The following is a 24,398-nucleotide window of genomic DNA, read 5'->3' as shown; positions in this document are numbered from 1 at the left end:
GTCTAACTCTAACCCTAAACTCTGCTTTGAAATCACACTGCCCAGTCTCAGACAACCTGAAGACGCTTTGGTGACCGTGACTTGCCAGCCAAACAGGTATAAATGATATAAATGAATACTGAGACATTGGGGGGGGGAGGGTGTCTCCCTCACTTCTAATAAACACACACTTGCACATACGCAGTCCTTGGCGAAACCCTGGCAAGCCAGCGTCGGTCACCAGGTTCCTCCTAGGACCCGCGCTTTTCCTTGAGTCCTGAGCCCATCTGCCATCTCCTCCAAGGTCCCAGAACCACTCAGTCTGCGTCTACTTTCCTCTCTGCCAGCCGATCCCGAGGCTAACCCAGCTGCCAATTGCTTTCCCTCCCACTCCCAGATCCCAAATGCGGATCGAGAGTGGCAGGGGCACCCGAGCGCTCCACGTGGTTGCGAGCCAGCAGCCAGATCCAAGACAGATCCAAGAGGGGTCCCTGCCGGTCAGTCCCAGAGGCTCTCTACTCCCGCCCCTGGCGCCCGAGACTTGCCTGGTTAGGGTCGGTGGCTCGGAAAACGTGGCAGGCCATCTGCGACTCGGGGTCGTCCGGCTGCGCCTTGATCAGGTAGGCAAAGTAGGTGAGGTCGTGGCTGTTGTGGATGAATCGCGAGATGTGCTGCGCCTTGTGCTCGAAGATGAACACCCCGGTGTTGGGCTGCACAGTCCCTGAGCCAGCGGCCCCTCCGACCCCGGCACCCGGCGCGGGGACGCAGCGCAGGAAGGGCGCGCTGAGCACCAGGAGCACCTCGCGGGCCGCGGGCGCCCCGCAGCCACCCGCCTCTGGCTTCTGGCTGCGCCGGCGGATCTCGGCCATGAGCCAGGGTAACATGGGCAGCGTGGTCCTGCGATCCAAACACGACCCTCCCACGTACCACAGCCGGAAGCGCTTGTCACCCAGCTTGGCGGCACCTGGCTGCACTAGGGTGCCCGGCTCGGGCTCCAGAGGATGCGGGAACGGCTCATCCTGAATGCAGCTAGGCGACTCCATAACTCGCGCCTAACGAGGGCACCGCGCCCCCAACTCTCACTGTGCAGGCGCCGCGGAAACTGCCAACTGTCGCCCCAGGCCCCCGCGCCTGCCTTGGTGCCTGCAGCCCTTGAAGTCCGCGCTTCAGCGGCCCTGCCCCATGCGACACTTTCCCGGGCGCGGCTTGGAGGCTCCGGCTGCAGCGCCCTGGACTAGCGGGAGACCGAGGCTCAGGCGCGCATCCTCCTTCCTGGAGCTCGCTCCTGCGGACCCGCCTGTCCTCCTGCCGCCCGTCCCCGGGGTCGGGGACCACGCCGGCCGCGGTCTCTTGCTCCCGCTCCTGCAGCCCGCTGCGGCTGCCGCCGCGCTCGCCCGACGCTGGCACTAGAAGGCTGGGCGGAGAGTGGGGCTGTGGGCGGGAAGGGGTGACTCGGGGCGGAGCTGACTGCTCGCAGGGTGACCGGCTGTCACCTGGAAGGTCGGGGGCGCGGGGGTGCGGCCCGCTCAGTCCCAGAGAACTATTCCAATGGAAAATAACAAAAACAAACGTGGCCTCTCGGGGGCAGCTCCACCAGCCGCTGACTCTGCAGCCCAGATCGCTGCTCCTCCTCCAGGGCTCCAGTCCCTCCCTCGTTTCTTCCTTCCTGCCTTCCAGGCCGCTACTTTAAAGCCGGCTGCTTGCTGCCCTGCCTCCTATCCGGCCGGCGGAGAGCTTTGCCTGCTGCAGCCGATCTGAGGTCGCCTCCCAGACTCTTCCTCCTGCCTCCGCCCCTCACCTCGCCTGGGGGCAGCCGTACCCAGCCTGGCGCGGGCACTTCCCGGACCAGCCCAGCCTCTCTCCTCTCCTGGAGACTCTACTGCCCCCTGGAGAGGGGCCACTCTCAGTGGGACACAGGGATTTCTTTTTCTTTTTAAGAAATATTTGCTTGTTTTACTCCGTCTAAAGTCTGAATTTTACTATATTCTGCATCTTTTTTCCTACTCTCGAGCACTGCTTGTGATTTCAATGACAATTTTATGACAAAATAGTTTAATTGTAATATTCACTTTAAACTTTAACACTTTGATGTGAATCTTCCCGTTTCTTAATGAAGCTAAGTTCTTAAAATATGAAGAAGTTGAACTTCTTTGTGTATCCCCATTTCAGAACTATGGTAAATTTCCTCCCTTTTATGTATGAGAATACCTATTTAAAAAAAGCATTATAGGGATAATTTAATTATTCTATTTTTAAAGCAGAATTCTTTTCCGTTTTAGTAGATTAAACTGATTTTGTTTTGCTGTTATTGTCGTTACTATTTTAAGACAAAGTCTCCTTCGTGTACAGTACAGGTTGACTTGGAACACATCATCTTCCTGCCTCGGTTTTCCAAGTCCTGGGGTTACAGGAATGTATCACCATCCTAGAAGAACTCTCCTACTCTCTTTCTACCCTTACTGGATGATAAGGAATGGGTAAAAGAAAAAATAAAGCAAAAGGGGACACCTTCAGCTTACTCTCTCCCAGGTACTTATAAGAAAAATGAGAACACAGTTTTCTCTTGTTTTTTGTACTGCACACTGAATGGTGTTCCTACTTTCTCTAATATCCTATGGTCATTTTGCTTCTTGTTCATGCAGAGTCAACATGGGTCACATTTGCTACATTTCTGGGGCCACCATGTAGCTATCCTCTTGTTAATGAACATCTAATTCCAGAACTGAGACGTTATTGGTTGGTTTAAGTCATTTATTTTAACACTAAAAAACCTTTGTGTAAAATACAACCAAAACCCTCAAGGAGCAATGAAATGTCTGAGAACATGGACGGAGACATCCCAAGACCTTAGTGGAAGCTTTCTTGCACAGGTCTCATTTCCCAGGGCTGCGCATCTGAGGCTTGTGAAAGAGAAAGAAAGGAATAAGGGCGTGAGTCAATTACAGAAGCCTTACAGCCCGGCCACATCAATCAGTGTGGGGATTATTATCATACCAGTTCCTGCTGGTTTAATAAATCCAAGCAACGGAGAATAAACATTCAGCGATTGACAGGAAAACGGAGATACTGTCTTCAAATGTATAACAAGCTACATGGGGTTGCTTCCTGCTCTGAAGCCCTTCTTTATTTCTGTGTTTATCTCACATTTATAAATATTACTACATGGCAAGATAGTTCTCTCTGCCTTCCTGAAGTTAAATACAGCCACGTGGTGTGACTCATTTTGACAGAGACATGTGAATAGAAGGGGCTTGGGTTATATCTGAAGTAAAAGCATTTAATTGGAAGCACAGTAGTGGCCACATGGCCATTCTTACTGTCCAGTGGCCATGGTGAAAAGAATGCACCTATATGGAGGCACCGCATGATCAGGGACCAGAATGCTGAGCCACGACTCTAATGACAGCTGTCCTGGAAAATCTGCCAGGGACAAGACAGGCTCCTCACACATAAAAAATAAACGTTTGTCCTATCAGGCCATTGAGATTGTGGGTGTGTTTGTTTCCTTATTAGCCTGTCTTAGCCTGTCAAATGAAATGGGTTCACTAGCACACATTTGATGGAGAACAAGGAGGATGCGAGAAGTGGTAGGAAGGGATTCAACATGGAGGACGGAGAGAGCAGAACGCTGGCCTCTCTCTCCGGTAAGATAAGACCACATGGAAATATTAGATTAATAGAAATGGGTTAATATTTAAGACAGAGCTAGCCAATAAGAAACACTAGTACCAGGACAACAGCTTTATAAGTAATACAGCGTCTCTGTGTGTTATTTGGGGCTGGCCAGAAAACATACTCATAATAAAATGGGCTCACTAACACACACTTATCATAACTTGTTTTATAATTACTGAAGTAGTTGACTCTGTACTTACATAAACTGATGGTAAACTATTAGTTTCTTACGATCACTGTTTCACCTCCAGAACCCCAGAATCTTTTACATATTAAAAATACTCAATTGCATAACCATCACTTGAATTTTGAATACAGTACACAACTACAACATAAAGGAATAATTACACAAAATATGTAGGTGCATGATGTTTACTTTATGCCGAGGCTGGAGGCTATAACCACCTATGTTCTGCCTCGGCATATTCTTTGGGTCTTCATTTGGAGGGAGGATGAGAATATGTATTTAGACAGCATTTCCAAAGAACTGGTGGAAGTCTCTGTCCTGGAAAATCCTGGGAAAAAATGTCTTCCTACAATACCGAGAAGTGAACTTCATGTATGGTTAAAATGTTCCTTTACTACTCCAAATAAAATTGTGCCAGTACTACTAAAAAGCTGTAAAGTGCTCTCAACCTTTAAATAACGTGGACATGAGAAACAGAAGGCCCTGAATTAGTGTGATAGTGAAAGAGGAGAAGGGTTTGGTTTGTTGTAGTCTTCTATCTTTGTTTTTTTCTTCCCAAATAGAAGGATCTTCCTCTCCTCCCCCACGCTCTGTTTCTCCGAGATTCTCTCTCTCTCTCTCTCTCTCTCTCTCTCTCTCTCTCTCTCTCTCTCTCTCTCTCACACACACACACACACACACACACACACACACACACCTGGTATCCACATACACATGCACTTTTCTTTCGTGCCTGAAAAATAAAACTGTGGAGTTGAAGAGACGGCACATAGAATAAAGCACTGGCTTTGAAAGTGAAATGAATTCTCAGAAAGCACGTAAAGCCAGGCATATTAACAATGTGTATTCCCAGAAGCTCATGGGCCAGCTAACTAACCTGATGTACATAGGGACAAACAACAAAGAGACCCTGTTTCAAACTAGGTAGAAGGCAGCGACTGACTTCAAAGGTTGTCTTCTGCACTCTGAACATGCCCTGTGACATGCATGTACACACACAACATACACACACACAAAAAGAGTAAAAATAATAACGATAAATGATTTCATGTTCATGCCTTCTCTTCCTATCTCCCCACAACCGGAGCCTCTCCCATCCTTCATGACTTGAACACCTTTCATTACTCAAGATCCAATACAAGAGTCATCTCCGGAAGCTACACGCCAGCCACAGCTGGTAGCTGTTCCTCTTTGCCCCCTTTCCCGTGTTTCCCTCTAATACAGCCCTTATGTCATTCTGTAGACCAGGCTGGCCTCGAACTCATAGAGATCTGCCTGCCTCTGCCTGCTAGGATTGAAGCCATGTGCCACCAACGCCCGGCTGTTCTCTGCCAATTTTAAGAATTACAAGGGCCATACCATGTTTTTCTTTCTGTGTCTGGTTTACCTCACTCAGGATGATTTCTTCTAGTTCTAGTTCTAGTTCTATCCATTTGCCTGGGAATTTCAAGATTCCATTGTCCCCCACCCCCACCCCCAGTAGTGTTCCATCGTGTAAATGTACCACATTTGCTGTAGCCATTCTTCAATTGAGGGGCATCTAGGTTTCTTCCAGGTTCTGGCTATTATAAATAATGCTGCTATGAACATAGTTGAACAGATCTCCTTGTTGTATGGATGTGCATCCTTTGGGGTATATGCCTAAGAGTGGAATTGCTGGGTCTTGAGGTAGCCTGATACCCATTTTCCTGAGGAACCGCCATACTGATTTCCAAAGTGGCTGTACGAGTTTGCACTCCCACCAGCAGTGGAGGAGTGTTCCCCTTTCTCCACATCCTCTCCAGCATAAACTGTCTTTGGTGTTTCTGATTTTAGCCATTCTGACAGGCATAAGATGGTATCTCAGAGATGTTTTAATTTGCATTTTTCTGATGGCTAAGGATGTTGAGCAATTTCTTGTGTTTCAGCCATTTTAGATTCCTCTACTGAGAACTCTCTGTTTAGTTCTGTACCCCATTTTAAAACTGAGTTATTTGGTGTTTTGGTGACTAGCTTCTTGAGTTCTTTGCATATTTTGGAGATCAGCCCTCTGTCAGATGTGAGGTTGGTAAAGATCTACTCACTTATAACTGAATATTAGACATAGAGCAAAGGATAACCAGCCTACAATCTACAACCCCAGAGAAGCTAGGATACAAGGAGGACTCTAAGAGAAAAATACATGGACCCCCGAGAAGGGGAAAGGGACAAAATCTCCTGAGTAAATTGGGAGCACAGGGAGAGGGGGAGGGGGAAGGAGAACATTAGGGATCAGGAAGGTCGAGTTGGGGGAAGAACAGAGACGGAGAGCAAGGAAAGAGATGCCTTGACAGGGGCTGTTATGGGCTTAACAAGAAACCTGGCACTAGGGAAACCTTCAGGGATCCACAAGGATGACCCCAACTAAGAATCTAAGCAATATTGGAAAGGCTACCTTAAATAACCTTCCCCTGTAATAAGATTGATGACTAACTTAAAGAGCCTTCATCCAGTAGCTGATGGAAGCAGAAGCAGAGATTCACAGCTGAGCACTGAGCCAGACACCTGTTGTAGAGGAGGAGGAGTGATGAGCAAGGGGTCAGGGCCACACTGGGGAAACAGAGACAGCTGACCTGAGCAAGTGGGAGCTCACGGACCCCACCCAACCAGCAGCTGGGGAACCAGCGTAAGACTGAACCAGACCTCCTGAATGTGGGTGTCAGTTGGAGGGCTTGGGCAGTCTATGCGGCCTCTGGCAGTGGATCAGTGTTTATCCCTAGTGCTTTGGGAGCCCATTCGCCATGGAGGGATACTCTCTCAGCCCAGATACTCAAGGAAGGGCCTAGGACCTGCCCCAAATGATGTGACAGACTTTGAGGATCCTGCATGGGATGTATCACCCTCCCTGAGGAGTGGATAGTGGGTGGGATGGGAGGTTGGTAGGGGAATGGGAGGACAGGAGAGACAGGGAACTGGGATTGGTATGTAAAATAAGAGTTTTTAATTTAAATAAAAATTAATTTTAAAGAAATAATTAAGCTGGGCAGTGGGTGGCGCATGCCTTTAATCCCAGCACTGGGGAAGCAGAGGCAGGTCCATCTCCGTGAGTTCCAGGCTAGCGTAGTCTACAAGAGCTAGTTCCAGGACACCTTCTGAAGCCACACAGAAACTCTGTCTCAAAAAAACAAAAATTAAAAAGGCCTGCACTTGGGAGGCAGAGACAGACTCCATGAGTTTGAGGCCAGCCTGGTCTACAGAGTATCAGGACAGGCTCCGAAGCTACACAGAGAAACCCTAACTAGAATTAAAAAGGCAAGGAAGACGGCAATCCGTCAAATTTTATTATAAGTGAAAACACAGATACAGCACAGCACACAAAGAGTCCTCCCATGAAGGGAAAAGATTCAGAATGGGCAGCCAAATCTGCCCAGATGATCAGGATTCTTACAGGCTTGTGGGCGTGAGATGGACCCTCTTCCTCCCTCTGAACTGGCTGGCTTGGGCTATTGCTGAGGGTGGGGGTTGGGTAGTGTGAATGAAGAAGGGGAAGCTGCTTGGTTCCTGGGAAAGGAGCCTGGCAGCAGATGTGAACAGTTCCTACTTGGAGGTCTGGAGGGGAGGCATGGGGAGGTTGTCCATCCTAAAACTGATGGCACATTTATTTATTCACCTTAGGCCTCCTTTCTGTAGCTGTCTATGAGCAAACTGTATGATTCGTAGTCCCTCAAGGACAGGAGCCTGAAAGAAGGGTTTTCTTTTACATTTCCCTCCCACAGCCGCACGGCAGCTGAAAATTACTGGGTAGTTAATAAGTATTGAATGAGCAGAGGAGTTGAATAAATCGCTAATTAGGACTTAAGAAACAAAAGTGTTTTACTATCACAGAGGTGATGTGCCAAATTCTTAATTAGATAACTTCTGATTAACAAATAGCCCCACTGGGTAATTATTGAAGGTTACAAAGCAAAAGGACGCCTTCCTCAAATGTGTGGTGACGTTCTGACTGGCCTTAGCAGGACCAGGTTCTGAAATATTGCCAGGGTTTCCCCTACTGCCTGTGACCTTGCTCCAACCCAGGCAGCTGGGTCATTCTATGTTCTGGCTTCAGGGAAAGGATGATACAGCAGAATGCAAAGAACAAAAGAGCCCATTCTTAGCATTTATGCTTCAAAAGCCAGAGACTGGCAAAGACTAATAGTTTTTTTTTTTTTTTTTTTTTTTTTTTTTTCCTTGCTCTAGATGGTAAAGGAAAAAAACTCCTCAACTTGGAAGATGGAGAAACAAAAGGTAGGAGCGTTTGGGTTCTCTGAATCTTCTGAAGATCTCTCTGCTCTCACAGCTGGGTTAGGGAAGAGGAGCTGTAGAGCCCCCCCAAAACCCCCCACCTCCACCCCCCAAGCAGAAGGCCTGCTACTTTCTCTGGGATAAGCCCCAGGAATCTGCATTTTCCCAAGCCAGCCAAGCCTAAGAGGCAGGGGGAAAGGGGCAAATGGACGGAAGAGTGGAAACAGCCTCTGGAGCAAACCATTGGTCTTGCCTGGCAAAGGAGCTGCAGCATTTATCATGCAGTTTGGAGGGCACAGACAAGCCAGTCCCACTTACTGTCCCTAGGAGGAGGAAGAAGAGAAGGGGGAGGAAGATGAGGGCAACTCCTGGGCCCTTCCATATTCTTTCTAGGACACACAGTAGGGGAGCCGCCCTATTTCTTCCTCGCCAGGCCTCCATTTCTTTCTGAAATATTCTGCCATGACACTTCAGACAGGAAAGTATTGAAGGAGGAAGGAGAGGGAAGGAGGGAAGGAGGGAAGGAGAGAGGGAGGGAGGGAGTCTTTCACAGTCTAGGCATTGTTTAAAAAGACTAGAGTCTCTTCTGAGGCTCAAGACGATCTCTTAATTATAACCCCTTGTAAAATTAAAAGAAGGTCCATGCTTCCATCGTGTAATGGCACAGAATATACATCCCCATCCGGAAGGGAGGAATGAGGAGATAGTGAGAAATACTGGACTAAAACAAACCAGACAGGAAAACACCAAATCTGCCATGTCCCGTGTCAAAGGGCTTAGATGTATCTGTCTCTCCAGCTTTATTTCCTTCAACAAGCATCTCTCTCTTGGGCTCCCTATATACACTCCCTATATACAACCCTCCTTGGCAGACATCTCACGGATGTGACATCTCTGACATCTTGGAGGTACTACTGCAACTCAGTGTTCAACTTCACAGCTTTACAAAGTGGCTTCTCAGGACCTTCTGCCATCATGGGGTTTCACACAGAGGCACTTCTGGGGCACGCTGGCCTCAGCCCACTGTCTGAAACCACAGAGGAAACTGCATCTTTCATGCTTTCAAAGCCAGCACCATGTGGGTGATACTATTGAATCTGGCTGACAGCTTGGGATGAGCCCTGCATCTCTTGGACCACATTAGCAGAACTTTTATTCATTTGCTTTCTATGAGCAGGAAACATCCCAGACTCTCTTTAACAAGGAGGAAGACTTGCTGAGTTGACATCTTGCTCTGAGGTTCCCTCCCCTTCCCTTACTTCCAGAGGTCTTTCCTTAACTAAAGGTACTAATCTTAGCCAGGTTTGGTAGTGCCTGCCTTTAATTCTAGCACTCGGGAGACAGAGGCAAGAAGATCTGAGTCTGAAGCCAGCCTGGTCTACTGAGTAAATTCCAGAAACCCTGTCTTGAAAAACAACAACAAAAACAAAAAAGCTACTACTCCCCTTGACCCTTTCAGCATAAGCCTTGGCTGCAACAATAAGTTTTCCGCTGCTCTTTTTCTCTTCCAACAGGATATTTTGTATTGCTTTCTCTGCCATTTTCATTGTAGATCTGCATCAGAGGTGCTGAAAATGGCTAGGCCACAGATCTGCTGCTTCCTTGAAACTGCCTCTGCCAAAGAAATTAGTCTGTCACTTATTAGCGTAGCCTTAGGCAAGTTCTTAGGACAAGGACAGAAGGCAGCCACATACTTTGCCAAGATTGCACAGGAATGGCCTCCAGCCCAGATGCTATTATAGTTTTCTTCTGAAACCTCTTGAGCTGGGCCTTAGTAGTCCACATTGTTCTCAGTACACCTACATCCCAGCTTCAAACTAGAATGGTCTGTTAAGTTCTGCTTACAGTCAACTACTCTCCTAGTCCAAAGTGTCAAAGTCCTCCTTATTCCTCCAAAACACAATAAGCTCAGGTTCTTCACACCTGACTCTCTGTACCAACTTCTGTCTTAGTACCTGTACACTTCTGTGATAAAACACCATGGTTATGGCACCTCAGAAGGAAGGACTGCTTATTTGGGCTTATTGTACCGGAGGGGTAAAAAACCATCTTGACAGGGAGGCACAGCTAGCGGGCACAGCAGCAGGAGCCGAAAGCCAAGAGCATGCGTCTTCAAACAGAGAGAATTGGAAGCGCCTCGAGGCTCTTAATCTCAAAGCCCACCCCTTAGCAAGTTTTACCAACAAAACATGCCCAAACAGCACCATCAAGTGGGCACCCGGTGTTCAAATGACCAACATTTCTTTTTCAAGCCACCCTGAGTACAAATGTGAGATGGGCTACACAGAGGTTTTAAACAACTATGAAAATGAGAGACATAAATTTCCAGGCACTGCTCTCCCCTTTCTACGCCTCCTTTGTCTGTCTCCTCCCTAACCCCACCTTCATCCACTGTCATCAGACTCCAGGTTCTTAGGCCTTCCAACAAGAACTGAAGACCACATACTCTCCAGGAGTCTTCCCAGCCTGCAGCGTCTGGTTTGGCTGCTGAGGGATGGAGCTTCATGGGCTGAGAACTGTCCAGGTCCTCTGAGTCTCAGGCATGCAGATGACCTGGCCTTGCTGGGTAAGCTGTCCTAATGAAGTCCCCTTTCTGAGTTACAGTCTGTTGGTTCTGTTCCTCAGGAGAGCCCTGCCTAATACAAATGCTAACTGGAAACTGGGTGATGTCAGTTTTCCTTTGAACATTCAACCAAGCAAAGGCACAGTATAAAAGGTAATGGTACAAACTCCCAGAAATGTGACTTAAATTGAAAACAGGTAGTGTTCATTCTAATGAGGAGTCATGTCACAGGACTCTAGACTCTCAGGAAACCACCCTACTCCCCTCAGAGGACATTTTGGTGTTTTGGACTAACATATTTAACACATTTTTGCTGTTTTGCCTTAGTACAATTTCTTTCTCCCTGAGCTGGCAAAGGTATGTGACAGCTCTAATCTAATGTCTCCACAGCTGAAAATTGAGCACTTCCCTCTTGCTCAGGAACCTATTTCAGACATGGCTCTGTAAGCTGTCATGGCAGCAAGTGGATTTTTTGCTGAGTGGCTAACCCTAGCCTGCATGGACACCTGTGAAGATGTCATTGGGTTAATTTCAAACTTCCCCATGTTATAATAAATATTCTTGAGTTGGGAACAAAACATTCCTGTTATTATCATAGCCAAAAAGCAACCCTAAAAAACAATTGAAAAAGAAAACAAAGAAATTGTAAGCCAACTTTGTGTACAAAAGTATGTACATACAATTCTATAATAAAATCCAAATTAAATGCAGCTATTTATGTATGTGGAAGATAAATTTACAGATAATAGATCTTATAGCACCCTACACTGTTTTACAAAATAGATAGTTATGAAAAAGAGTTCCAGGACAAGTTCCAAAGCTACACAGAGAAATCCTGTCTCAAAAAGCAAAAAACAAAAACAGAACAACAACAAAAAACACCTTCATCATTGTAAGACATAAAATGTATTTACATGTTTGGGGGAATGAAAGAATATGATCAATAGATGGTGTGTGGAAAAACTTTTAACATACTTACATGGACTCAGATGTATTTACGCTCCCTAAGTGATGAAATCTTATTAGACAGCCCATGTATATGCAGTCCTTCACTGACCAAAAGGTCATCATCAAAGTTCTACTTAAATTAATTAAATCTACTAAATGCTTCCTCCAAATGCATCTTCTAAATGTGCATTTATGTATGCCTGTGTGCATGTGTGTGCACGTGTGTGATTGCAAGGTAGCATGGGCATTTTCCACAGTGCACAAATGGAGGTCAGAGTTCTGGAGTTCAACTCAGGTTGCTGAGCTTGAAAACAAACTGCCTTTACCCATGAAGTGGTCTCTCTGGCCCCTGGAGAAGTATTTTTAAGGCAATATTGGCTGATGAAGATTTTTTGAAGCCTTGTATGTTTAAATATGCCTTTATTTTTACTTAACATGAAACAATATTTGAAAATTTATTTAAAAAAAAAAACGAAACAAAAACAAAATACCTGTTCCTTGATTCCAGAGACTCATTCCCAAAGGACCAACTGGGAGAATCATTCAAGTGGGCAGAGACTGACACAAAGGAGGATTTGGTGTGTATCTTGAATGTGGTGACCACAGGACTTGTTAATAGACTGGCTGTAAGTTAGGAGAGATGGGATCCAGGAAAAGGTAGCATCCTGGCTTCTGGTCCCATATGTGGCTCTGAGCAACCAGGCACTCCACCAGTCTTCCCTCAGAGACCTAGCAAAACCAGACATGTCAGCAGTGGCCAAGAATTGGCACATGCCCATTGTCGGCATGAGTCTTGAATTCTCCCTGTGCAAGTGTGCTATAGTCCCTAATAAAATGCTAGTGCCTTCTCTGCTTGCTCTTTTCCCTTGCACCCTCACTCAGAGGCAGCCTCTGGGGTCCCCCTGCTGCCAAAAAACCGCTCTCGTCAAGTCTTTAAAAACAAAACAAAAACCTCTTCTTTAAGTTTCTTCACATCAATACTACTACAGTAAGTTATGTGGTCACTCTTGTCAGTATGGTTTCTAGAATAACAGGGTTAAATTAAATATACATTTTTTTTTCTTTTGGCAACATTTATAAAGCCTTCTGTGTGACCGGTACTGTGTGTTTGATGCACAAAGTTAACAACGCATGCTCTCAGGATAAATAGCCCCACATCAGCCAAACACAGGACCACAAATTGTAAAGTACTGTGTGGTTGCACAAGAATATTAATGTGGGGATATTAAACATGCCTGCCCTGCACACTTTACCGCTGAGTGAAACCTCATGCATCTTGTACTGGTACATTGCACATTTGTATTGGAATCATGACTGGTTTTCTCTACCCTAAGGAAACATTTACAACTAAAAGCAATATTAATGTCTCAATAAAACTGTACTCTTGGGAAACTGGTTCTTGCTTGATCACTATTTCTAATAGGCTCTAAAAATTTTTTTAAATCAATCTACTTTAATTTTTGCAGATTAATTGTTCCTAGTTTTTAATTGTTTTTTGAAATATTTATTTACTTATTTATCTCTGGGTTTTTGAGACAGAGTCTTGAATTCACAATCCTCCTGCCTCAGGCTCCCCTTCCTAGTTCTCAGAATATAGACATGTGCTACCATGTCTCAGTTTTATTTTCGTTTTAAATATATATCCTTCAACATTTCTGCTATACTGTGTGCAGCACATTTGTCACCAAGATGCAGATTTGCATAAACACACTTGTTCAGGGCTGACCCTTTGAACACTAGAAAAGGTAAAGCTAAAAATCTCAGGATGAGGAAGGAATTGCTCCTGCTCAGTAGAGGCTGGCTTGCTGGTGGGCAGCTGGAAGATGTTCTGTGACTGTAACTGTGGCAGGAGTCCACCCTCCATCCTGTGCTGAGACACTGTGCTACTAAGAAGAGGATTTTTGTAAAGATTTATGTGCTCACTTTTAAATGTTCTGAGACAGAAAAGAAAAAGATGGTTACTATCTCACTTAAGGGTGATTTCGAATTCAGTCTGGGAAACAGTAGCTCTTCTAATTACATTTTTGGCCTGGCCACTGCCTGAGTCGTTGCCAGCAATTCTACTGGGATAAGTAAAATACTTTATAAAGTGCTATTTGAAGTTATTGGGTCATGGGCTTTAGAATTTAAAAGACAAGTCAGTCCTCTCAAGTCGTGGATTCCAAATTCAAGGACACAGAGATGCAGTAATGGTCCCAGAGGCTCACAAAACCTTCTACCTTTGGCTGCGAAGATGCCTAAATGCCTTCCATCTTTGAACTGCATTTCTGAAGTCAGACTGCTGAGCATCTAAAGAGATGGAGCATCCCTTCTTGTAGTTTGTCCCACTTGGCTCTCAGCTGAATTTACTGGAGGCTTGAAAGAATAATGGTCCCATCGCAGCATGCATGTTGAATGACATGCCATTGCTGTACAAAACATGTATACCACTCCCCAAAATTCCACAGCTGTGTAACTGGACTTTTCACCTTGGGCAGACTGATTTCCCATCCTTTTTTTAGGGCCATTTATGTCTTTTGTATGTTTTTCTAAGCTTGTATGACACTTGGAGGGTATATCATTTATAGCATGAGATATTTTTAAGAAGGGTTAGCAAGTAGGAAAGCAAGGCACTAGGTCAGCATCCTTTAACGAACACATCTTTTTGCTGCAGGTGGTTGCATAGGGTTTGCAGAACTTCAAGTGTTCTGATTTTATGTCCTTCAATCCCATAACTATTATGGGACTTTTAGAGTAACCAAGCAAGAGAGGAGAATAAGTCATTCCAAAGTATCTTGGATTTTAGAAAAATGAATTTAAAATACATGAGGCACATATTGTGAATGGCTACCAATAATAGTTTGGAGACTACTTACTATGTAATTTCTGGTTTTCTCACCGCCCCCCTCCCCTTCAGTTGACTGGAAACTCTAGGTATTTGTGAGAATCAGAAAAGATGAAGCAAGCAGCCTTTAGCTCACCACACTTTGTTGGTATCTTAATTACTGTTCTATTACTTGGAAGAGACACCATGACCAACATAAATGAAAGCTTTGAATAGAGGCCTTTCTAACAGGCAATGGTGGTATATACCTTTAAGCCCAGCACTAGAGAGGCAGAGACAGGTGCATCTCTAAGCTCAAGACCAGCCTGGTCTATAGAGTGAGTACCAAGACAGCAGGCCTAAACAGAAACTGTCTCAAAAACTGGGGGGGGGGGGGGGGGCTGGCTTAGTTTGAGAGGTTAAGATCATCATGGCAAGGTACATGGCAGTGACAGGCACACATGAGCTGAAGTCCATATCCTGATCTGCATGCATGTAGGCAGCCACTGGACTTTTGAAACCCTCAAAGCCCACCCTCAGTGACACACCTAATCCTTCCCAAAGAGTTCCACTAACCAGACACCAAGTATTCAAACATATGAACCTTTGGGGACCATCCCATTAGAACACAGCACAGCAGGCATGGAAGGAGGCAGTGCAGACACCACCAGGGGGTGCTCTGGTTTGTGCTGCACACAGCACAAACAGCAGCAGCAGACAGTGGATGCTAAGCTAATAGAAGGACTGGTTACTTTAACCCAACTGCAAACGTCTGAAGGAAATCTAACTCTTCTCACCAATTTTTTTGTTTTTGTTTTTCTAGACAAGGTTTGTCTCTGTAGCTTTGGAGCCTGTCCTGGAACTAGCTCTTGTAGACCAGGCTGGCCTCGAACTCACAGAGATCCGCCTGCCTCTGCCTCCCGCGTGCTGGGATTAAAGGCGTGCACCACCAATGCCTGACCTCACCAATTCCTTCAAATAATTCCTTTTAATTATTTCAAGGGGAATGCTAAAAACTGAATTTGTAAAATAGCTTTAGTCAATGATTACTTTCCTAACTTCATATAAGTTCCAGACAAGATTTTATTCATAGTTAAATCTGCAGCAATAAGATCTGAAAATTTTCTAATATTCAAAACTGTGCTGTATTTAAAATATCATTTATTCATCGGTTAAGATATAATTACACATACAAACATTAGTAGTTAATACACTTTTATCTCATTGGCACGGCAAATCATTGGTCACCATTAAAATAATGTGTCTATCAGATTTTTTTTTAATTATTGGGAAAAAAATGGATTTTAGTTATTTTTTTAATTTTATACCCATTGGTGCTTTGCCTGCATAGATGTCTGTGGGAGGGTGTAGAATCCCTTGGTACTGGAGTTGCAGACATCTGTGAGCTACCATGTGGGTACTGGGAATTGAACCTGAACCTGGACTCTATCCGAGAGCAACCAGTGCTCCTAACCTCTGAGCCATCTCTCCAGCCCCAGAAGTGCAATTTTCATTGTATAAATATCCTTTGATCCATATGTACTTCTCTTCTGGATGGTAGAGTCCATTACTTTAGAATCACGAATCAATTCTCACACAGTTTCAATGACAGCAGCAATTTCCTTGAATTGTCTGTAGAAATTCTGGAGAGAAAGGGGAAAAATATTAATTTTGCCTTTACAGTCTATCTACAGTTCCTTTAATTATATACAAGCACCAGATATATTGTCTGCATTTCAATGTTACATCCCTAATGAAGATCACTGAGAAACAAGCACTCCTAGAGGACACAGAATACACAGCAAATCTAAGACAAAGCCCAGCAAGACCACATTTAAAAGACAAACAGGAAGAACTGTCTCCTGAAGAAAAATTACACATGTCCATAACTTCTGCTAGTGTCTCGGTATCGTCAGGGCACTGGCTCAGAAGGCAGACCACGGACAGCAGAATCTGCAAACGTTCAAATCCCTTACATGTATACACAGTAACTGCATGCAGTATCCACATATATGTGGTCACTATTTGTCCCACTGTATGCACAGGCGTAGACATACAATGGAATCACTCATGTATAAAAGAAGAAATCCTGCCATTTCCAACCCAGTGAACCCAGAGGACACTATGGTAACGACAAATCACACAACCCAAGAAGACACTATATGATCTCACTTGTATTAAGAACATCGACCTCACAGACACAGGAAATGGAAGGTGGTTGTCGGGTGCTGGAGGTAGGGAAAAAGGGAAGATGTTGGCTAAGGGTACTAACTAAGCAAGAAAAGTTCTGAGGATCTAATGTACAGAATGCTAGTATGGTTAACAGTAGCATATTGTGAGTCTGTGAGAGATTTTAAATGTTCTTAGTGCACATACATTTATACACAGTGTGTGATGCAGGTGACAATTACCTCCATGTCACTGGACAACATATATTTTTACCAAGTCACACTGTACACAATGAAAATATATAATTGTTATTTATCAACTACACCTCAACAATGCTTCAGGGAAAAGGTGACCTGTTTACTAACTTACTTACTTATTCCCAAAGAAAAAACCCATAGAAGAACACAGAAAAAGAAGGGCCTGGACATGTGAATAACTGAAATGTGTGGGCTGATCTGGTTTTTCACATTCAGCGGATGACTGGGCACCATACTTCCTTTCGCCATGCCCCATTCCTTCAAACACTTATCAATATGAATAAGAACACGTGTGTAGTGTTGTCTACCAAGAGTGCAGTTTATGAAGAGGAACTCACAGGTCATACAATGGTATATGACTTCTCCAGGAGCCCAGAATGGGGAGGGAAAGACTTGGCTTAGATACAGAGCACCTACTTTGAATGAGCAAGGTGGTGGGTGTGATCCCCACATCATACACAAATAAGAAAGGAAGCACAGAGCTGAAAAGATGGCTCCACAATTATAAGCACTACCCGCTCTTCCAGAGAACCTGAGTGTGAGTTCCTACATTCATGTGGCCACTTACAACAGTCTGAAACTCCAGTCCAAGGGATATGATGCCCTCTTCTGGCCTCAGTGGATGTTACATACATGTGGTACACAGATACACAAGCAGACAAAGCACCCATACACCCCAAATGAAACAAGTAAAAATAAAGAAAGCCAAGAACAAATTAATCTTTTATTTCCATTTCATTCACTATGGTTGCTTTTCTGGAGTATTCAACTTTCCTTTGAGAACTGCTTCAGCTACTGAAATGCTCACAGCAACCAAACCAAAATTGTACGTGCTAGTTAAATCAGCTAAGGATAGGCATCTCTCATAATACACATTCAGAAAGTGTTCGGTCCATGTGGTGGGTTTAGAGAAAAATGGCCCTCTAAGGGAGTGGAACTATTTGGACCTCCGACCTTGTTGGAGGAAGTGTGTCACTGTAGGAGTGGGCTTTGAGATCACTTTTGCTCAAGCTTCCCTCAGTATGACAGTCAGTCAACTTCCTGTTGCCTGCAAGCCAAGATGCGGCCATCTGCCTGCACACTACCATGCTCTCCATCGTGACGGCAATGGACTGAACCTCTGAAAGTGTAAGCAAGCCACCCCTATTTTCTTTATAAGACTTTCTGTGGTCTTGCTATCTCTCCACAGCAATGAAAACCCTAACTAAGACACTTCTGTTTTCTTCCTTGGATAGAAGGTAAGCACTAATGTCAATATGAATGCCTATGTTGAAGCATAAACTACAGAATTACTTAACTCTCTAGCTAGTAAGACCCATCAATAGGTATTAACTCTGAACTGCATTTTGTAAACAGTCTACAAATCCAATGTCAATGTTATCCACAGAAAGGATTACTTCTGCTTAAAATTATTATTCAACCTAAAGAGAATACTAAGAGGTTAATTAGAGTAAATACCCTGTAGAGAAGATAAAAGATTCTTAAATATACTCACGGAAAACCATTACAGTAATTAAAGGACACTATACACACATCAGTACATCTTATTCAAAAAAAAAAATCATACTCCTAGAGAAAATAATTTTATACTTTTTTTAGTATGACCTAAGTACATCAACTTGCATGTAAATAAATTAACATTTTCCCTTAAGAAAGCTTGTATACAGCAGTCATACTTAAATTTGGTGAGTTTTAAGCTACAGACCTGAAACTGTGGAATTGTCATTTCGATGGACTTGCTCTTTACTTGGCCAGAATGGTCTGCCACCTTTAGCAACACTGCCACGTACGGGTACTTGAGCGATCTGCATCGGTCAGAGCTCACAGCCATGGCCAGTTTCCACTGAAAATCTATAAGCTTTAACAGAACAGCATGAGTATCACGTGAGAAACACCACTGCCTTAAACAAACACCCAAGGTCTGTCTTCAGTCTTGCATTTGCTTCAGTATTGGTCCCAGTACAAGGAAAGCAAAAAATGGTCAAAGGGAAATGGAGAAAACAAAGGGCATAGGCACAACCAGAAAAGAAGTGGAGAAAAGCAAAATGTCAAACAAAGGAAACTGCTGTCTACCAGATGTATAACAGAAGTAAAAGATGTGGAAAGTGGCTTTCTGTAGTAGGCTTAACTCATTCTCTACTTCGCCTCCCCAAATGCTTTGGGGCATTGACCTTCCTTCCTGTTCCATACGCCATGAGACTAAAACAGAAGATGGGTGACACGGTCCTCACGGTTGCCCAAGGCACACATGGAAACCATCCCAGGTGTTTCAACACTAGTGTCAAGCTCAAGCCTACTATTAGTGATGACGAGGCCTTGGATTCCATCAGTCCTCGTGACAGACACATGCCAGGTGACGTGCTATGCAGCGTATGTGCCTGTTCAGTGCCTCGCTGAATCACCACGGTTTTATAAGTTATTTCCATCTTGCAGATGACAAAACCCAGTTTCAGAGCGCTTAGGTAATGGGATCAAGGTCACACATTTCAGAAACCTTTGTCAGTTTGACTAAATAAAAGCTTCACAACTACCTTGTTGTTAATCCAGTTCCGGATGACGCTTATTCAGGGTTGCCATGGCATCAAACAGGGCTGCGTAAACGCAGCTCTGCACAATGAAAGTAAAAATTTGCCTGTCTTACTTCCAAATACATTAGGGTGCGGAGCAATCAAAAGATACTTGCGGATGGGCTGACTGTCGTTTGCAGTGAAACTAATGATGCCTTGTGATGTACTTCTCTGACAGACACAAGGGCTGCTGACTTTCCAGTTTTTAATTATTAGGACCAAGTAATAATTTCCAAGGTCCCAACATGGTGGACCCATTGCTTTTCATAATTACTCAGGCATGTGGAGGTCAAAGGACAGCTTGAATCAAGTTTATTTTCTGCTTCACACGTGTGCTGGGATTTTACTCAAGTCTTAAGCTTGGCAGCGAGCACCTTTACTTTACCCAGTGAGCCACCCCGATGGTCTTGTGATTTTCCTCATAAATGTGTGGTTTTTGTTTTTTTCTGTCATTACTTATTTTTTGTTTGGTTTTTGGTTTTGGAGACGAGATTTTTCTGCAAAGCTCAGAGTAGCTTCAAAACTGTGGTAACCTTCCTAATTCAGCCACCCAGGTGCTGAAATAAAGGCGCCCATACCTAGCTTGGTAGATTTATTTGCAACATACTGTATAATTTTTTCAAATTGTGAAACTTGTTTAAAATTGTATTTTTCAGGTCATCTTTTCATGTCTGAACATGCCAAAAAAAAAAAAAAAAAAACAGCAAACAAAAAATCCAAACTGATCACATTACCAAACTCACTATTAATTTTAATAGTCTTATAAACTATCTTGGCTTCCCTTGTGTATGTAATCACATGATCGACCACCAGTAAATCACTGTGTGGGAGGGACTGTAGCACACTGGTCACTCAGACACACCCATGTCCTAGTAACAGAGGTGTCTCCAAGTGCGAAACAGACATTTTAAAGATGTAACAAGATCTTAGGCTGCATTGCCCTGGATGTAATCTCAATGCAGTGGGTCTTTGTAGAAGGAGGGTCATAGTCAGGAGATCACGCACAGGTCACAAACCAAGAAAGGTGGTAGCTAAGGATAGGGAAAGATACTCGAGGGACCCTCTCCTCCAGCCACACCCAAACCTTCCTGCACCTTGGCCCTGTAAGACTGGTTTTATACTTCTGACTTCCAAAAGTGTAAGGGGTAGATTTGTGTTGATTTAGGGTAGAAAATTTCCATACAAAATAAAAATAAAAACCTATAGCCCAGTACAATTCGTCTCAGGGCATCTCTAATAGAACACAATACAAAGTGAATGAACAAAACAGTTCATGAAATGTAATGATAATAAATAATAATAACAATAATGATAATAATACCAACTAGGTTAACTCTGGTTGAAGAGATAGCCCTGTGGTTAAAAGCATTTGCTGCTCTTGCATAGGACCCAGGTTTGGATTCCAGCAACCACCCTGGAGGCTCACAACTATCTATAATTCCAATTCCAGAGAATCCAAGGCCTCTTGTGGCCTCCGGTGACCCATGTGTTGTACAGATAAAAAATAAACCTTAAAACAGAAACAAACAAACAAACAAAAAAAAAAGAACAACGAAATGCCACTAACTCATATAGTATACAAAGACAGGTAGGTTTATTGGTATGACAGAGTTCAGTCCTCTCCCAGGAGTCTTCAAAAGCAACAGAGGGTGCTGGGCAGGTAAGTCTGGCTATTTGGGATGCTGGGGCCAGAGAATCACAGGTTTGAGGCTGCAAACTGAGTTTAAGGCCAGACTCAACAGTTCAGTGAGAGCCTGCCTCAAAGTTTAAAAAAAAATTTTTAATTTGGAGACAAATAATAGTGAATAGACACTTTTCTAGGCCCCTTCAATGTCACCATGGGCCACTTCATCACTTTCTTATAGTTTATGCGAAAGTAGGTAACTCCTGTTCTAAACCTCCAGTTTCCTAGAAGAAGTGTTATTATTAATTTAGGAAGCCAAACTTTTTTTTCCCTAATGTGAAATACAAAAAGTTAGAAAAACTATAGCTCATCTTCAGAGTAACTTTTTCTTTTAGAGAAGTGGCTGGGCCCCCGATGACACACGCCTTTAATCCCAACCCCACAGAGGCAGGTGCATCTCTCAAGAGTTCAAGGCCAACTTGATCATCCTAGAGAAGTTCCTGGCTGGCCTGGCCTCAACAAAAAACAAAACAAAAACTTTAAAGATAAAGGAAGGGAGCCAGTTTTTACTGGTGCAAACACCAGTAATCACTCACGTCACCCTCGCGTTAAAAAAAAAAAAAAAAAAAAAAACCGCCACAGTCCTACCTTGGAACAAAGGCTAAGCTGGAACAGGGCTTGGTGTGCACCGTCTGGGCAGAGCGGCCTAGCTGACAGCCGCTACCCGCTCGTGTCCCGGGGGGGAAACGCATCCCCGGGGAGGGACCCACGAAGAGGGGCGGGGACCGCACGCCCGCAGCTGCGGCAGCGTGTGGCGGCCACTCACCTGGCAGGTGACCTGCAACAGCAGCAGACACACAGGTTAGGGGAAAGCCTCCCCGGAGCCGCCCGCCCGCCCGCCCGTCCACGCCGAGCGTACCTCTGACCGGGCGTCCAGCACCGGCTCCCCGAACGCAGGAGACGGAGACTCCTCCATGGCCGGACAGGAACTGGCGGGCGCGGGCCAGCACTTCCGCTTCCGGCCCGCGGCCCAGCCCACTCTCGCGAGGTACGGAGGGGAAAATTAACTTTCACGCAGTTCCGGCTTTGTCTCCCTTAAGCATCAGTTTCAGGACTTACTGCGGAGCGGGGAAGTTCGGCGGCGGCAAAGGCTAAGGGCGCCGGGGTAGGGGGAACCTGGCGGGGACTAATGGCCTTCGGGACGTCGCCTCCCCCTCGGCAGGGAAACGAGTGGGCTCGTCTCTGCGCAGGCGCAAAGTGGCTGCGCGCTGCGCTCGCAGAGAACCGGCTGGCAGGGAGGCGGCCACACCCCTGCGGGGTGCAGCGGGTTGTGTGTGACCCTGACTGCTGTGGTCCGGGATTGAGTTCCCTGGCCCAGCCTGCGGTTAGGAGGGTAGGGAAGGATGCCTTAAAGAAAAAAAAAAAGTCTCTGCTGTCTTTATTACTCCACGTTCCAACCCGATGCGTTCTGCATAGACTGTCCACGCCGATTTTTATTTCCAACTCGAAAAGTACTTTCGGGCCAGTTGCAAATAATAAAATTCGTACACGTGTCATTCACATTTGCCAACGGCCACTGCTTTACTTTACGCATTTGTTTTACATACATATTATTTTTTGTTTTACATACATATCATACATATTATTATTTGTTTTACATACATATTATGTCTACATACATAATAAGGAGGATTTCATCCCGAAACACTAAAGCACTAAGAGCATGCTAACTACAAGCCGGGAAATTTAATACGGATGGAAACAATATCTGTTTATTGACAACTAAATCATCTAGCTGTTTTTTATTTTTTTTAAACAGGGGCTCCCTCTGTAGTCCGTTCATTAGGCAAGCCCATGCTGGCCTCTACCACCAGAGTGCTGGGGTGACAGACATTACAGCCACCTTACTCCAACAATATTCTTAACACTGATAACCCACCCTACCCACAACCAGAATACAACCAAGGGCTCGAATTCTCTTTAGTCCCTTCTTGAAAGCTGCACAAGTACAGCTCCTTCAGAGGCCTGGGGCAGAATCTGTTTTTAAACACATCTGAGTGACTGGCAGACTCAGGTTCATGCAATTTCTGTATTGTGCTGGTTTTTAGGAATTGTCTGCTTTTAGAGACTATTCACATCCATGGTTTTGTGTCCTTGCTGCCACTCCAAAGCCAAGTAGAAGATGTCTCCCTACGGTTTGGTAATCTAACTAGCCAATTTCTCCTCTGCGTTCTTTTACCTTCATTCTCTGTTTTCAGGACTCAAGTGGTTAAATAAGACATGCCCAAATAATCTAGAGTAAGTCCCCTAGGCTTTAAGGTGTATGACTGAAATTATATTTTCTGAGTAGTGCCTGGGTTTCAGCTTTACTGAATAGAAATGAGAATCTTTGCAGGCTAAACTCCTTTAGAGTTCTACCGATCACAAACAGCTCTACAGGATTGTTGAATTGAACTAGTTAATGTAAATACAACAAACACCTACAGCTGTGCCCTGCATGCTGCAGTTGAACCCTAACTACAAAAAAAAAAAAAAAAAAAAAAAAAGATGTCTGTGGACAGAATTATTGGGGCTACTTAAATGTACTAATTAGCTTGGGAAGAGAGTCCCTGAGTAGTCCAAAGGCATGCCCCCCCCCAAGAAAATAGGATGAAAAGATAGAACTCTATGTACAATAATACATCCAGCTGATCAATATATTAGTTCTAATTATCTCACTATATAACTCTGGCTGGCCTGGGACTCACTATATAGACCAAGCTGGTCTTTAACTCACAGAGATCTGCCTGCCTTTGCTTCTTGGGTGCTGGGGTTAAAGGTGTGCACACACCCTGCTAATTTCCTTTTTCTCTTCAGCTCCTGGCTGCTGTGAACAGAGAGGACACATACACATATATGTCAACCTGAATTTTATAAAAATGTTTCCCAAAGGAGAAAAGACAAACATATTAAGGTTAACTTCTGTTAGTTTGCTATATTTTGAATGAATTATTTTTATTTTATTATTGAGGCAGGGTCCCCGACTGTCCCGGAACTCACTCTGTAGACCAGGCTGCCTCATACACCACCACAAGGCCTATGAACTTCGATGACTGTTATTTAGCGGGAGTGCCTCTTTCTGTGAATGAGACTCTTGAAAAGAAGTTGTGTACGGAATAAGGTTTTTCCTTCTGCAGCTGGTCTTGTCCTGCCACTCCACAGCCCCATTTAACACACTGAGACTCTCTCTATATAATGCTGTTGGCCAGGTACTAGTTTCTTATCGGCTAGCTCTGTCTTAAGTATTAACCCATTTCTGTTAATCTAAGTATTTCCATGTGGTTCCATCTTACCAGGGAATGGGGCCTGTGTCTGTTCTCCCCTCTCTCCATGCTGACTCCTCCT

General features: G+C 44.5%; 2 protein-coding genes across 2 annotated transcripts in view; both read right to left on the bottom strand.

Moving 5' to 3' along the window:
- The window catches only part of Tbc1d4 (TBC1 domain family member 4), a 148,862-nt gene extending 147,661 nt beyond the window's left edge, over positions 1-1,201 (bottom strand). Inside the window, exon 1 of the mRNA XM_051195286.1 lies at positions 525-1,201. Coding sequence (XP_051051243.1) covers positions 525-1,022 — 498 coding nt within the window. The 5' untranslated portion in view covers positions 1,023-1,201. The remainder of the gene's footprint in view (positions 1-524) is intronic.
- Positions 1,202-15,699: 14,498 nt separating this feature from the next.
- On the bottom strand, positions 15,700-22,110 carry Commd6 (COMM domain containing 6). The gene is made up of 3 exons (XM_051195285.1): positions 21,934-22,110; positions 18,529-18,681; positions 15,700-16,040 (listed from the first exon to the last, which is right to left on the bottom strand). Exons 1-3 carry the CDS (start codon positions 21,988-21,990, stop codon positions 15,990-15,992), a joined length of 261 nt encoding a protein of 86 aa, XP_051051242.1. The 5' UTR covers positions 21,991-22,110; the 3' UTR covers positions 15,700-15,989.
- Between the last annotated feature and the right edge of the window lie 2,288 nt (positions 22,111-24,398).

Source organism: Phodopus roborovskii, unplaced genomic scaffold, assembly GCF_943737965.1.
Source record: "Phodopus roborovskii unplaced genomic scaffold, PHOROB, whole genome shotgun sequence".
Taxonomy (NCBI): domain Eukaryota; kingdom Metazoa; phylum Chordata; class Mammalia; order Rodentia; family Cricetidae; genus Phodopus; species Phodopus roborovskii.
Note: the sequence above shows the minus strand (reverse complement) of the source record. Positions and strands in the feature narration are given on the sequence as shown.